Source organism: Rutidosis leptorrhynchoides, chromosome 9 (genome assembly GCF_046630445.1).
Source record: "Rutidosis leptorrhynchoides isolate AG116_Rl617_1_P2 chromosome 9, CSIRO_AGI_Rlap_v1, whole genome shotgun sequence".
Taxonomy (NCBI): domain Eukaryota; kingdom Viridiplantae; phylum Streptophyta; class Magnoliopsida; order Asterales; family Asteraceae; genus Rutidosis; species Rutidosis leptorrhynchoides.
In genome coordinates this window covers 16,232,787-16,250,676 of record NC_092341.1, presented here as the reverse complement: position 1 = coordinate 16,250,676, position 17,890 = coordinate 16,232,787, and the positions used below count along the sequence as shown (strand labels likewise).

Sequence of the window (17,890 nt, the reverse complement as noted above, 5' to 3'; positions counted from 1 at the left end):
ATAACTTATTAGCACCATAACACTTCAACTAATACTATTTTTATGTATTGAAGATCATGGCTCAATCAACTCGTGGTGCTAACACTCTTCCAAACGTCACTTTGACACCCGCACAATTTCAACAACTGCTTGCTGCCGCCCAAGGCAACAATAATCAAGGGAACAATCAAGGGAATCCACCTACATCATGTACCTACAAGGAGTTCATGAACTGTAAGCCTCCATCCTTTAATGGGAATGAGGAAGCAGTCGAGTTAACTCGTTGGTTTGAAAAAGTCGAATCAATCTTTCGTATCTGTAACTGTGCGGAAGCCGACAAGGTGAAGTATGCCACTCACACACTAGGTGGCCTTGCCTTGACTTGGTGGAATGCTTATGCCCAAATTGTGGGGCTAGATGATGCTAATGCTATTCCATGGGCCGTTGTGAAAAGAATGATGACGGATAAATTTTGCCCAAGGAATCAAATTCAAAGGCTAGAAGTGGAGTTTTGGGAATTGAAGGTCATTGGTACTAACATCGAAGCTTATACCAACAGGTTTATAGAGTTGGGTTCTTTGTGTCCGGATATGGTTCCCACTGAACAAAAGAAGATTGAGCGATACATAGAAGGTCTTCCCGATGAGATTCAAGGAAACGTTATTGCCGCTAGTAAGGAGACTTTGAATGCGATGATACTTATGTCTCAAAATTTGATGATGGCTAAGAAGAGGAAGGCTGCGGCTAATAAACAAGCCGAGGCTAAGTCTAGTGAGGGTAAGAGAAAGTTTGAACCATCTCAAGGTTCAAGCCAAGGTTCAAACAAGAAAGTTGCTGATGGTTCTAGAAGTGGTTATGTTGGGACAAAACCACAATGTAATCGTTGTGATAGGCATCATAATGGGAAGTGTATGGCTTATTGCACCAAGTGCAAGAAGACTGGTCATATAGCTAAGTATTGTAAAGTTCCCGCTACAAAGGCAAACGCTTTTGTTCCAACTTGCTATGATTGTGGAGAAGTTGGACATTTTCACAATCAGTGTCCAAAGAACAAGGGTAACAATGGTAATACTAAGAGTCGTGCTTTTGTGATAACTGCCGAAGAAGCCCGTGAGGATGATGAAGTGATAACGGGTACGTTTCTTGTTAACAACATCTATGCTACTATTTTATTTTATTCTGGTGCCGATAGAAGTTATGTGTCTACTGAATTTTGTGCCTTATTCACTGAAAAACCAAAAGCCTTAGAAATTAAACAACTTGTAGAAGTAGCTAATGGTAAGGTTATGAAAGTAGACAATGTGTATAAAAACTGTGATCTGATCCTAGCCGATAAACACTTTAAGATCGAACTTTTGCCAGTTGTGTTAGGAAGCTTTGACGTAGTCGTAGGAATGGATTGGTTACGCCCATTAAGAGCTGCAATCATGTGCTATGAGAAAACCATTAACATCCCTCTAGAAAATGGTGAAACCCTAATTGTTCAAGGAGAAACAAGTGGTTCTAAACTAAATATCATGTCTTGTATCAAAACCCGTAAATATCTAATGAAGGGATATCAAGCTATCTTAGCTCACGTTAAGAAAGTCGAACCGGAAGAAAAACGTATTGAAGATGTACCGGTGGTTAGAGACTTTCCCGAAGTATTTCCTGAGGAACTCCCTGGTCTCCCTCCTCAACGACAGGTTGAGTTTCAAATTGATTTGACTCCCGGTGCTGCACCGATTGCAAAGGCACCATACCGACTAGCTCCGTCCGAAATGAAAGAATTATCTAGCCAACTACAAGAACTTTTGGAGAAAGGTTTCATTCGTCCTAGCTCATCTCCGTGGGGAGCACCTGTTTTATTTGTCAAGAAGAAAGATGGCACGTTGAGAATGTGTATTGATTACCGAGAACTCAACAAGCTAACCATCAAGAATCGTTATCCTCTCCCGCGCATTGATGACCTGTTTGACCAACTACAAGGGTCAAGTATATATTCGAAGATTGATCTTAGGTCAGGTTATCATCAATTGAGAGTCAAGGAAACTGATGTTTCTAAGACTGCTTTCCGAACTCGCTATGGGCATTATGAGTTTCTTGTCATGCCTTTTGGTTTAACCAATACTCCTGCTGTATTCATGGATCTTATAAACCGTGTATTCAAACCTTACCTCGATAAATTCATGATTGTTTTCATCGACGATATTCTAATCTATTCCAAGAACGAGAAAGAACATGAGAAACATTTACGATTGATTCTAGAGCTCTTAAAGAAGGAACAACTATATGCCAAGTTCTCTAAATGTGAATTTTGGTTGCGAACCGTACAATTTCTTGGACATGTAGTTGATAGTGAAGGAATACATGTCGATCCGGCAAAAATTACAGCTATTCGGAATTGGGAAGTACCTAAGAGTGCGAAACATATTCGCCAATTTTTAGGACTTGCTGGTTATTACCGAAGATTCATCAAAGATTTTTCTATTTTAGCCAAGCCTCTCACTAAGCTAACTCACAAGGGGAAGAAGTTTGAGTGGTCCAAAGAACAAGAATCTGCTTTTAAGGTTCTAAAGGATAAATTGACCACAGCCCCGATTCTATCACTACCCGATGGGAATGACGATTTTGTAGTCTATTGTGATGCCTCGAATCAAGGTTTCGGATGTGTCTTAAGGCAACGTAACAAAGTTATAGCTTATGCATCTAGACAATTGAAGAAACATGAGAAGAACTATACCACGCATGACCTAGAGTTAGGAGCTGTGGTATTTGCATTGAAGATGTGGAGACATTATCTCTACGGGATTAAATTCACGGTGTTCACCGATCATAAAAGTCTTCAACATATCTTTGATCAAAAGCAACTAAACATGAGACAAAGGCGTTGGGTCAAGTTATTAAATGACTACGACTGTGAGCTTAAATATCATCCCGGTAAGGCGAATGTAGTTGCCGATGCCCTTAGTAGAAAAGATTGTGTCAAATCGATCCGAGTCCGAGCTTTAAACATATGTATTCGTACGAATCTTACATCTCAAATCCGTGAAGCACAACTTGAGGCATTGAAGGAAGAGAATGTCCAATTCGAGGGACTTAAAGGTCTCGTGAAGCAACTTGAACTTAAGAGAAACGGAATAAGGTATTTCAATAACCGAATCTGGGTTCCAATTTTTGGAAATCTTCGAGAACTAGTCTTGGATGAAGCACATAAGACTAGGTATTCTATTCACCTGGGCTCTAGTAAAATGTATCACGATGTGAAAGAGTTTTATTGGTGGCCTAATCTTAAATCTGATATTGCCGATTATGTGAGCAAGTGCCTTACTTGTTTAAAAATTAAGGCCGAGCATCAAAAGCCGTCTAGTTTACTTCAACAACCGAATATTCCGCAGTGGAAGTGGGAATGTATCACTATGGATTTCATCACCAAGTTGCCTAAGACTTCAAACGGCAATGATACAATATGGGTCATAGTGGATCGTCTTACTAAATCTGCACACTTCTTACCGATCAAAGAAACCGACAAGATGGAGAAATTGTCACAACTTTATATCAAAGAGATTGTCTCACGTCATGGGGTCCCTATTTCAATCATTTCAGATCGCGACAGTCGATTTATTTCTAGATTTTGGAAAACTTTACAATCTGCTCTTGAAACTCAACTCGACATGAGTACCGCTTATCATCCGCAAACCAATGGTCAAAGTGAACGAACCATTCAAACATTGGAAGATATGCTTCGTCCTTGTGTTATCGATTTTGGCAAAGGTTGGGATAGACACTTGCCTTTAGCCGAATTTTCTTACAACAACAGTTATCATTCAAGTATTAAGGCTGCACCTTTTGAAGCCTTGTACGGACGAAAATGTAGATCTCCACTATGTTGGGATGAACTACAAGATAGACAAATAACCGGTTCGGAAATCATTCATGAAACAACCGAAAAGATCATTCAAATTAAGAAGCGGTTAGAAACTGCCAGCAGCTAACAAAAGAGCTATGCTGATATTCGTCGAAAAGATTTAGAATTCCAAGTTGGTGATAAAGTCATGTTAAAAGTATCCCCTTGGAAAGGAGTCGTTCGTTTTGGCAAACGAAGCAAACTAAGTCCGCATTTTGTTGGGCCTTTCAAGATTATCGAAAGAATTGGTCCCGTGGCTTATCGATTAGAACTTCCTGCCGAGCTTAGTAAGGTACACGACGTGTTTCACGTCTCAAATCTAAAAAAGTATCTTGTTGATGACACACTCATTATTCCTTTGGATGACATTCGCATTGATGAAAAGATGCACTTCATTGAGGAACCAATTGAGGTCGTTGATCAAACTGAGAAACGTTTGAAACAAAGTACTATACCTATTGTTAAAGTCCGTTGGAATTCGAGACGAGGCCCCGAGTATACCTGGGAACGTGAAGACCAAATGAGATGGAAATATCCCCATCTCTTCTCAAACGCAGTTGCATCCGAGAAGTCCACCTAAAACTTCGGGACGAAGTTTTTATTAACGGGGAGGTACTATGACAACCCTCAATTTTTCTTTTCATTTCTGCTATATCTATTATTTCTGTTCCATTAATAGGACTTTATGTACTCGTAAACTTTGTTTAACAACCGTTGATTGAATATTAACTTTTGATCGATATTTCATGTTATATAAAGTTTATGTTTTTGTGTATTATCTTTATTATACAAACTGTAAAAGTATATAAATACTTATAAGTGATATTGTAAAAAAAAAATTTTACTACAAACTAATTAGAACCAAAGTTAATTAATAGAAGTTAGGGTCTATATATATAAATAAAATGTATCTAAATAAATGTAACCCTAATATTTACAATATTAATAAATAATAATAATAATAATAATAATAATAATAATAATAATAATAATAATAATAATAATAATAATAATAATAATAATAATAATAATAATAATAATAATAATAATAATAAAAGAAAATATATATAATACATAAATAAATAAGTAAAAAGCCGTAAAAAATATAATAAATAAGATCATATGTATCGGCTGTATATTTTGCAGCTTGAACTCCAAGTCTTTTTATCCTAGTTAATCTCTAATTTCTTCCTTAATCCCCAAGAATCATAGTGCAATTAGGAAACCCAATTTATCTAAAAAAAGGCTCGTGAATTTTCAGATTAAATCACCACAAAATCTCCTGCTTTCTAGTCGATCATAACCTCCTGCATTCCCTTTATTTAGTCGCCAAATCTTCCTGCTTTCCCTCAAGTTTTTGTCAATATTAAACTTGCAACCCAGCCTGCTTTGTCGACCACCAAACTCCCTACATACCCCATCAGCATACGCGAACTAAAACACCCCTTCAACCCGTCCAAAGTTGCTGTGTATTCTATGTTTTCTATTGCTCCAACCTGCTGCAACTTTGCTTGCTGTATCTGCTTCTTTTTTCTGCTGTAAGTTTGTTTCTATATCTGCTATTTTATACGATCCACAACAGCCATCTAAGGTTGATTAATTGTGATTGTTTTCTGTCATTCTGTCGATTAAAGAGGTCCAAGAAGTTGTCCAAGTTATCTGCTGTGCTGCTGCTAATTCATGTCGACCAAACAGACTTCTTTGGGTCGTGACTTCTTGGTGTTGCTGCTGCTTGCTTTCTGTTTTTCTGTACACACCATTGTCAACATCATTCTTGGTCATTAAACCCTAAGGTATCCTAATAACCCTAGTGATCTTGTCTTTATTTAATTACACATAAGTATTGCTAGGTATTATGTTAAGTATAATATTGAAGTATGATTAATAAGGTTAAAAATTGGATCAAGTATTATAATAAGTTAATAAAGAATTATGAATGTTATGGAGATGATCAAGATTTAAAAGGATAATGATTAGGGTTATTGGTTAACAACAAGCTAGTTAATAAAAGATGAATGATTATGATTTTATGTTAAAAGATAGTATGATTTTATGTGAAAGGTGGTTAATTAGTTAGAAAAGATAGTTAGAGATTATAAATTAATATTAGCTAGAAAGACTACTAGTTATTAAGTTAAAAACTTATGATTTTATGTCAAGTTATAAAGATTGTGATTAAGATTTAGGTTATGATCATGGTGTACGTGCATGCATGCATACGTACGTGTGTGCATGTATACACTGTATGTATATGTGTGTGTGTGTGTGTATATGTGAATATATACATACGTATATATGTATGTGTATATATGTAAGAGTATGTACGTGTGTATGTATGTATGGATGTGTATTATATAAATAATTAGTATAGTAAAAATAATAAAAGTAATAAATATATGTATATGTACCATCTTACACTATTGTATATGTAACACATACACCTACTATATATATCATATAGTATTGAACGTATACATGTATAATAATGAATAAAGAATATATATGTATATGTAGGTATCACATAGGTATAGTTATAGATGTAACATATAATGATAGGTATATATATATATATATATATATATATATATATATATATATATATATATATATATATATATATATATATATATATATATAAAGGTTGAAAAATTAAAGATTAATAATACTATTATTAGTATCGCCTATACACATACCTATATAGTAACACATAATAACACTAATAATATTATCACTTATATACATATAACTTTCTCGAAAACGGTCACTGTTAATATAGTTTACTATATTAATAAACAAGCTATATGTCTATTAGACATTACCTAATCAAATATTATATCTCTAGGTTGAGATCTCTGCTTACACACTCCATTCATACTACTTGCGTGGATTTGCTTGCTTGTTATTAAGGTGAACTTCATAGCCCCACTTTTTAACTTTCTCTATTACTTATTTTATAACTTTGGGGTGAGACACATGCTTACTTTTAAACTGTTTTATGCTTAGACACAAGTACCTGAAAACTGTTTAACTGTGCTGACATGCTTTGATTCATGCTAAATCCCTACCATGATATCGTTAGTTGCTACTTATAAAGGCAAGCTTAGTTATTGTGAATAGCGCTATTGAGAGTGACGTCTCTAACCATTTGACCGTTGGTCTTTGGTTACATAATAATGATTAAATGACACTGACAGTTCAAGGTATCCTGGGGTAACTTTGTTTACGTCTCGATATCATAACTTCAGCATTTACTTTTGATAACTAAATCTTGTGGTCTAAAACTATATATTAAACCTATGTTGTTCACTCAACCTTTTTGGTTGACTCTTTAAGCATGTTTTGTCTCAGGTGAAGATTGCTAAAGACTTGTGTGCAATTTGGACTTTTGCTGCTTTTGGAGTCCGCATATTGCCATTTACATTATTGCATTAAAACATTTGAATTTACCTTTACATTTTGAATTTACATTTGTAAAGACTTAATACATTCTGCTGCGTTAATACATTGGATTTAAATTAAAACGTCTCATATAGAGTCGTTCTCATTTTACACTTGTGTTATGATATTGGTTAGTCATAGATTACCCCCGGTTCTATTTAGGGGGTGTGACAAACCCCCATTCAGGATATGGATGGCTTTAGTACTTCGAGGTTTATATTATACAGACGAGAGGTTCTGTTTGGGGATATTCTATGCATTAAAGTTAATGTCGGTTACCAGGTATTCAATTCATATGAATGATTTTATCTTTATGCAGACGAGATGTTCTGTTTATAAAAAATGAAAATCTTGTGGTCTATTAAAATTATAAAAATGATTGATTACGTTTAAACTAATGAACTTACCAACCTTTTGGTTGACACTTTAAAGCATGTTTATTCTCAGGTATGAAAGAAATCTTCCGCTGTACGTTTGCTCATTTTAGAGATATTACTTGGAGTCATTCATGACATATTTTAAAAGACGTTGCATTCGAGTCGTTGAGTTCATCAAGATTATTATTAAGTCAATTATAGTTGGATATATTATGAAATGGTATGCATGCCATCAACTTTCGATGTAATGAAAGGTTGTATTTTAAAAACGAATGCAATGTTTGTAAAATGTATCATATAGAGGTCAAGTACCTCGCGATGTAACCAAATGTAATGTATTCGTCCAGATGGATTAGGACGGGTCCTTTTAGTTGGTATCAGAGTGGTGGTCTTAGCGAACAAGGTCTTGCATTAGTGTGTCTAACTGATAGTTGTTTAGATGCATTAGTGGGTCTGGACTTCGACAGTGTCTGCATGTCAAAAGTTTTGCTTATCATTTCGTGTCGAAAATTACCTGTTTATCATTCTTATGGAATCACTTGCTTATCATTCTTAGTCTAGACACATCTTACTGCATTGATTGCATGAATAGTGTATAGACAAAAATTCATATCTTAGAGTATCTGCTAATTCATATCTTAGCATACCTGTTTCTGTAAACTTTGGCTAATATATTCCGTAAATTCCTCTGTAATCTACAAAATATTTTGCTCTCTATATATAGATATTCTATGTAATTAGAATATCATCCGATAGCCGGAAATCATTGCATATCGAAAAATCCTTTAACCAATCGTACGAAATGGAATTTGCCACTAGTTCAAGTCCCTCGGTTTCCGATATGGAGTTTCACTTGAGCTCCGAAAGCAGTATAACTAGAATGAATCAACCAATCAGCCATCACCAGTTCTGGATGAATTGGTATAGTTTCGTAGTTGACTTAATCAATGGAGACGAGAAGAAGGCGATATTTTCCACCAACCGAATTCACCTTTTGGTGAAGAACCTGAAGCACTTACTGGCGAACCTATCCGAAACACCATTTTCAGCCTCATTTCTAGAGTAGCTCGACACGATTATATTCTATCCAAAATTCTAAACCTTATTCGTCCGCTCGTTCCGACCGACAATCATCCCGGAATAATGGAAGAAGTCAACGAGCTTCGCGCTCGAGTAATCAATTTGGAAAACGTGGTGCAAAACCTACCAGCTTCTACAGCAGCACCAGCAACACTAGTACCACTAACAACAACATCCGCAGCACAAGTCTCAACACTACACGCCTCAAACTCACAGTCTGTACCTCCAGCATAATCATCATACTACGTGATGTCCTACATCGATTATCTTCGTCCTACATGACGTTCTACATCATTTATCTTCGTTCGACATGGCGATTATGTAATCTCTAATGTTTTAGAGATTAAATAATCTTGTTCTAACGGTAAATCAAATGAGATTAATATCATATTAACTCATTAAATCTATATTACATCTGAAGAAAATATTTATGTATATATGTTTTCATAAAGATTGTAATTATAAATTCTTTTATACACACTATTAATGGTGAAAATATTTTAACGGGTAGGTAATACCCGAGGAATATTTAAATTTCACATTAATAAGTTACACTGTACATTATTCCATTCTGATTCAACAGTCATTTACTATCCTACTTACATCCACATATATACATATCCATTCACCGCAGAATAAATATTTTCGTTCAATTTCATATTTGGATTTTGACCTATCAGAATCCAACAAGTGGCATAATGAAGAAAACATTGGACAAAATAAAATTTGTTAGAAACAAACAAATTAACTATAAGAAATTTTGTTAAGAATCCACGCTAACAAAATCCTAGCTAACTGTTCCTAGCTAACTGTTAATTCCTTTTTACATTTTATTTATCGCAATTTTAATTCTCGCAATTTTATTTATCGTAATTTAATTTCTGTTATTTATTTTACGCACTTTAAATATCGGGACACGTATACAATGTTTTGACATATCATATTGACGTCATCTATATATATTATTTGGAATAACCATAGACACTCTATATGCGGTAATGTTCGAGTTAGCTATACATGGTTGAGGTTGATTCTCAAATAATATATATACCTTGAGTTGTGATCGAGTCTGAGACATGTATATAACGGGTCACGACACGTATTAATTAATTCGAATATTATATATTAAACTATATATGAATTGTTGAACTAGTAATTGTGGACTACTAATAATTGGACAATTAAAATGAATTAAAATATTGATTATAACATATGAAACTAAATCTTGTGGTCTATTAAAATTATGAAAATGATTGATTACGTTAAACTAATGAACTCACCAACCTTTTGGTTGACACTTTAAAGCATGTTTATTCTCAGGTATAAAAGAAATCTTCCGCTGTGCGTTTGCTCATTTTAGAGATATTACTTGGAGTCATTCATGACATATTCTAAAAGACGTTGCATTCGAGTCATTGAGTTCATCAAGATTATTATTAAGTCAATTATAATTGGATATATTATGAAATGGTATGCATGTCGTCAACTTTCGATGTAATGAAAGGTTGTCTTTTAAAAATGAATGCAATGTTTGTAAAATGTATCATATAGAGGTCAAGTACCTCGCGATGTAACCAAATGTAATGTATTCGTCCAGATGGATTAGGACGGGTCCTTTAAGTTATTTCACCTAAACCCAGGCACTATCCAATCCCCAGTCCGACTCGTCTCCTACAGGTCCCGCATAACGCGCATACACAATAAAGTCTAAGTATAGGCACCTATCTCAAGTCGCCTAAATCCCTTAGACCATGCTCTGATACCACTTGTAACGACCCAAACCTCGTTATAACAAAATATGACCCCCCAAAAAAAAAATCTGCTTCAACACATTTGGACGGCGTCCAGTAATCTGGACGGCGTCCAGCTCTGAAGGATGGGACGGCGTCCAAGCATATTGGACGGTGTCCAAATGAACGGAAAGTTCCTGCTCTCTGGGTCCAACTTACATGATCGAAAATCCCGTTTCCCGACACTTTTAAACGAAATCCTTTTCACAACATGTTAACATAATTAAAACTAAGAGGTTTCCACAATAAAACCAAGTTTTACAACATCGAGCCCACAACGGCCGTTTTACGAGTTTCGTTCAAAAATACAAGTTCGACCATAAGAGTTTAAATTCCAAACGACACCTAGAGCATGGTGTTTGGAGTTAAACTACCTACATCTTGGCCAACTTTAAAAGCTAAACATTCTAAATGCGTCCCCTATCAAAACAAAGCGGAAGGCCACTAATCCAACCAAATACCCTTACCCTTGTCCACGCCAGAACCTAAAAAGAGTAAACAACGAGAGGGTAAGCAAAGCTTAGTGAGTGCAATAGTTATACACATACATATATAACCTACTTACCTGCAAACACTTATACCAAATCCGCATACATACTAGCAATATAATTAGCATACCTTCATAACGTATAACGCTAAATCCTCGATAACATAAGCTAGTATAACAATAGCATATAACGCAAACATTACAATATGCTACAACACAATACACAAACATTGATGTTCACAACATCTACTAGTATCCAAATCCCAAGGCTAGCCCAACGAATGGTATCGTCAACATCGAACTTATTCCCCATCTGTCCTAATTAATGTGGTATTGTTAATATCGAACTTAAACCCACATATGAGGTATCGTCAACATCGAACTTAAACCCTCATCGAATGTCACTACAATAGTGGTATGGCTTCGTCAACATCAAACTTTAAATCCATACATGAGGTATCGTCAACATCGAACTTAAACCCTCATCAAAACAAACAATATACTCTAGGATATGGTATCGTCAACATTGAACTTTAACCCATACTGTAGAGACCCGTCCTAATCCATCTGGACGAAGTCTTCAACATTTGGTCCCATTGCGAGGTACTGACTTAAATATGCCATGAACGACTCCATGTAATATCTCTAAAATGAGCAAATGCACAGCGAAAGATTTCTTTCAACCTGAGAATAAACATGCTTAAAAGTGTCAACCAAAAGGTTGGTGAGTTCATTAGTTTATCATAAACAATCATTTCCATTATTTTAAAAGACTACAAGATTTTCATTTCCATTTATCATAAACATCATCTCATATCAGGAATTTCGCAAACTGCATAGAGATAAAAATCATTCATATGTATTGAACACCTGGTAATCAACCTTAACTAGATGCATATAAAATATCCCCCACATACTCGCAAGTATGCTATATAACGGCAATCGCAATCACCTTTTAAATCGAAGTACTAAAGCATTCCAAATTTCAGAATGAGGTTTGTTAGGCCCATAGATCTATCTTTAGGATTCGTGTCAATTAGGGGTCATTTCCCTAATTCTTAGGTTACCAGACTTGAAGGGGAGATATTCAGTTTAATAATCCAACCATAGAATGTAGTTTTAAGTACTTGTGTCTATTTCGTCAAACATTTATAAAAGTGCACGTATTCTCAGTCCCAAAAATATATATTGCAAAAGCATTTAAAAAGGGAGCAAATGAAACTCACGATACGATATTTTGTAGTAAAAATATGCATACGGCGGCACTGAACAATGCAAGGTTGGCATCGGATTCACGAACCTATATCATTTATATATATATTAACACATATAATTGTAATTGAACAATTTATATACGTATTTATTAGTGATATCATTTTATAACTTATGTGTTTCATTAAAATATTTTAATATTACCAATAATAATATATTAATAATAAGGATACTTATTAATGAAAATACTATCAAGAATACTAATAATAATAATAATGATAAAAATAATAATACTAATATTGTTAAAAATAATGATTTTAATAAAAATGATAATTTTTAATAATAATAATAATTATTATAATAATAATAATAATAATAATAATAATAATAATAATAATAATAATAATAATAATAAAAATAATAATAATAATAATAATAATAACAATAATAATAATAATAATAATAATAATAATAATAATAATAATAATAATAATTTTAAAAATGATACTTAATAATACTTATATTACTAATCATAATATTAACAATAATAATACTAATAACAATAATACTTATATAAGAGTAGTAATAATAATATATCAATATTAGTACTAGTGTAATAATAATAATAATTATAATTATAATAATAATAATAATAATTAGAATACTACCTTAAGAGTGTAAGCTTCCAAAAAGCTAAAACTGCCTCAGTCCGGGCTCAAACCCGAGACCTCTCGCTTAACCAACAACCCATCAAACCATTGCTCCATTTGTTATTTTCCTGATTTAATACCCAAACTAATTGTTTTAACTGGTTTTCTGTGTCAATCATCTTATTCTTCCTAAAACTAATCGACCAAAGCAACAACTATCATCATCCTTTCATGTTTTCATCATCAATACCTAGTATCATTATTTCATCATCGTGACATCACCTTAATCATCATCGTTCTTCTTAATATGAGTAATAAAATTGTGTTACAGGCCTAAGATGGAGTTTTAGCCCGTAACAGGCCCAAGAATACAAGGTGGTTAGCCTACTCATTATTTAATTTAAACGGGTCTGGACAATCCGATGTGGGATGATAAGGACTTCCTTAAAAGCAATATAATCAACTAAAATTTGACCAGGTGTTATTAGGGCAGCCTTCACACCGAAAGAAATATCCAGCTGTACATTCCATCATTCATAAGATAAACATAAAGTATTGTATCGGCTCATCATTGATCATTATTAATATCATAACATAACCACAATCTTTCGTTTTTATTTATATATATCACTATCAATATCTGAAATGTTCCGTTCATATTGATTATAAACATTCCATATTAATTGATTTCGTCGCGAGGTTTTGACCTCTATATGAGATGTTTTTCAAAGACTGCATTCATTTTTAAAACAACAATAACCTTTATTTTATTGATAAAGGTTTAAAAAGCATTACGTAGATTATCAAATAATGATAATCTAAAATATACCGTTTACACACGACCATTACATAATGGTTTACAATAAGAATATATTACATCAAAATAAGTTTCTTGAATGCAGTTTTTACACAATATCATACAAGCATGGACTCCAAATCTTGTCCTTATTTTAGTATGCAACAGCGGAAGCTCTTAATAATCACCTGAGAATAAACATGCTTAAAACGTCAACAAAAATGTTGGTGAGTTATAGGTTTAACCTATATATTATCAAATCATAATAATAGACCACAAGATTTCATTTTTATAGCACATCTCATATCAGGCATTTCGCAAACTGCATAGAGATAAAAATCATTCATATGTTGAACACCTGGTAACCGACATTAACATAATGCATAGAATATCCCCAAAACAGAACCTATCGTATGTTTAATAATCTCGAAGTACTAAACCATCCATAACCTGAATGGGGGTTGTTAAGCCCAATAGATCTATCTTTAGGATTCGCGTCAATTAGGGGCCATTTGTAGTGACCCAAACTTTTTCATGTTTATATATATTAATTGAGATTGATATTTACATGATTAAATGTTTCCAACATGTTAAGCAATCAAACTTGTTAAGACTTAATTAATTGAAATATGTTTCATATAGACAATTGACCACCCAAGTTGACCGGTGATTCACGAACGTTAAAACTTGTAAAAACTATATGATGACATATATATGGATATATATATATATATAGTTAACATGATACTATGATAAGTAAACATATCATTAAGTATATTAACAATGAACTACATATGTAAAAACAAGACTACTAACTTAATGATTTTTAAACGAGACATATATGTAACGATTATCGTTGTAAAGACATTTAATGTATATATATCATATTAAGAGATATTCATACATGATAATTCATACATGATAATATCATGATAATATAATAATTTAAAATCTCATTTGATATTATAAACATTGGGTTAACAACATTTAACAAGATCGTTAACCTAAAGGTTTCAAAACAACACTTACATGTAACGACTAACGACGACTTAACGACTCAGTTAAAATGTATATACATGTAGTGTTTTAATATGTATTTATACACTTTTGAAAGACTTAAATACACATATCAAAATACTTCTACTTAACAAAAATGCTTACAATTACATCCTCGTTCAGTTTCATCAACAATTCTACTCGTATGCACCCGTATTCGTACTCGTACAATACACAGCTTTTAGATGTATGTACTATTGGTATATACACTCCAATGATCAGCTCTTAGCAGCCCATGTGAGTCACCTAACACATGTGGGAACCATCATTTGGCAACTAGCATGAAATATCTCATAAAATTACAAAAATATGAGTAATCATTCATGACTTATTTACATGAAAACAAAATTACATATCCTTTATATCTAATCCATACACCAACGACCAAAAACACCTACAAACACTTTCATTCTTCAATTTTCTTCATCTAATTGATCTCTCTCAAGTTCTATCTTCAAGTTCTAAGTGTTCTTCATATATTCTACAAGTTCTAGTTACATAAAATCAAGAATACTTTCAAGTTTGCTAGCTCACTTCCAATCTTGTAAGGTGATCATCCAACCTCAAGAAATCTTTGTTTCTTACAGTAGGTTATCATTCTAATACAAGGTAATAATCATATTCAAACTTTGGTTCAATTTCTATAACTATAACAATCTTATTTCAAGTGATGATCTTACTTAAACTTGTTTTCGTGTCATGATTCTGCTTCAAGAACTTCGAGCCATCCAAGGATCCGTTGAAGCTAGATCCATTTTTCTCTTTTCTAGTAGGTTTATCCAAGGAACTTAAGGTAGTAATGATGTTCATAACATCATTCGATTCATACATATAAAGTTATCTTATTCGAAGGTTTAAACTTGTAATCACTAGAACATAGTTTAGTTAATTCTAAACTTGTTCGCAAACAAAAGTTAATCCTTCTAACTTAACTTTTAAAATCAACTAAACACATGTTCTATATCTATATGATATGCTAACTTAATGATTTAAAACCTGGAGACACGAAAAACACCGTAAAACTGGATTTACGCCGTCGTAGTAACACCGCGGGCTGTTTTGGGTTAGTTAATTAAAAACTATGATAAACTTTGTTTTAAAAGTTGTTATTCTGAGAAAATGATTTTTATTATGAACATGAAACTATATCCAAAAATTATGGTTAAACTCAAAGTGGGAGTATGTTTTCTAAAATGGTCATCTAGACGTCGTTCTTTCGACTGAAATGACTACCTTTACAAAAACAACTTGTAACTTATTTTCCCGACTATAAACCTATACTTTTTCTGTTTAGATTCATAAAATAGAGTTCAATATGAAACCGTAGCAATTTGATTCACTCAAAACGGATTTAAAATGAAGAAGTTATGGGTAAAACAAGATTGGATAATTTTTCTCATTTTAGCTACGTGAAAATTGGTAACAAATCTATTCCAACCAGAACTTAATCAACTTGTATTGTATATTATGTAATCTTGAGATACCATAGACACGTATACAATGTTTCGACCTATCATGTCGACACATCTATATATATTTCGGAACAACCATAGACACTCTATATGTGAATGTTGGAGTTAGCTATACAGGATTGAGGTTGATTCTAAAATATATATAGTTTGAGTTGTGATCAATACTGAGATACGTATACACTGGGTCGTGGATTGATTCAAGATAATATTTATCGATTTATTTCTGTACATCTAACTGTGGACAACTAGTTGTAGGTTACTAACGAGGACAGCTGACTTAATAAACTTAAAACATCAAAATATATTAAAAGTGTTGTAAATATATTTTGAACATACTTTGATATATATGTATATATTGTTATAGGTTCGTGAATCAACCAGTGGCCAAGTCTTACTTCCCGACGAAGTAAAAATCTGTGAAAGTGAGTTATAGTCCCACTTTTAAAATCTAATATTTTTGGGATGAGAATACATGCAGGTTTTATAAATGATTTACAAAATAGACACAAGTACGTGAAACTACATTCTATGGTTGAATTATCGAAATCGAATATGCCCCTTTTTATTAAGTCTGGTAATCTAAGAATTAGGGAACAGACACCCTAATTGACTCGAATCCTAAAGATAGATCTATTGGGCCTAACAAACCCCATCCAAAGTACCGGATGCTTTAGTACTTCGAAATTTATATCATATCCGAAGGGTGTCCCGGAATGATGGGGATATTCTTATATATGCATCTTGTTAATGTCGGTTACCAGGTGTTCACCATATGAATGATTTTTATCTCTATGTATGGGATGTGTATTGAAATATGAAATCTTGTGGTCTATTATTATGATTTGATATATATAGGTTAAACCTATAACTCACCAACATTTTTGTTGACGTTTTAAGCATGTTTATTCTCAGGTAATTATTAAGAGCTTCCGCTGTCGCATACTTAAATAAGAACGAGATTTGGAGTCCATGCTTGTATGATATTGTGTAAAAACTGCATTCAAGAAACTTATTTTGTTGTAACATATTTGTATTGTAAACCATTATGTAATGGTCGTGTGTAAACAGGATATTTTAGATTATCATTATTTGATAATCTACGTAAAGCTTTTTAAACCTTTATTGATGAAATAAAGGTTATGGTTTGTTTTAAAATGAATGCAGTCTTTGAAAAACGTCTCATATAGAGGTCAAAACCTCGCAACGAAATCAATTAATATGGAACGTTTTTAATCAATAAGAACGGGACATTTCAGTTGGTATCCGAGCGTTGGTCTTAGAGAACCAGAATATTGCATTAGTGTGTCTTATCGAGTTTGTTAGGATGCATTAGTGAGTCTGGACTTCGACCGTGTTTACTTGAAAAATGATTGCTTAACAAATTTTGTTGGAAACTATATATTTTTAACATGTGAATATTATATGATATATTAATCTCTTAACGCGTTTGATATTATGTGATAGATGTCTACCTCTAGAACAAGTCCCATTGACTCACCTAATAATAATGAAGAGTCAAATGTAAATTGGAATGATTCGTGGACTGATTCACAAGTTCCCGAAGAGGAACCGGAAGAAGAGTCAGAACCGGAAGAAGAATCGGAACCGGAAGAAGAATCGGAACCGGATGAAGAAATAGAACCGGTGGGGGAAATAATAAAATGGTT

General features: G+C 33.3%; 1 protein-coding gene across 1 annotated transcript; it reads left to right on the top strand.

Moving 5' to 3' along the window:
• Positions 1–206: 206 nt before the first annotated feature.
• On the top strand, positions 207–5,016 carry LOC139867781 (uncharacterized). The gene is made up of 4 exons (XM_071856134.1): positions 207–422; positions 504–745; positions 872–1,113; positions 5,012–5,016. The coding sequence occupies exons 1-4, from the start codon at positions 207–209 to the stop codon at positions 5,014–5,016; spliced, it is 705 nt and encodes a 234-aa protein (XP_071712235.1).
• The last annotated feature ends 12,874 nt before the right edge of the window (positions 5,017–17,890 follow it).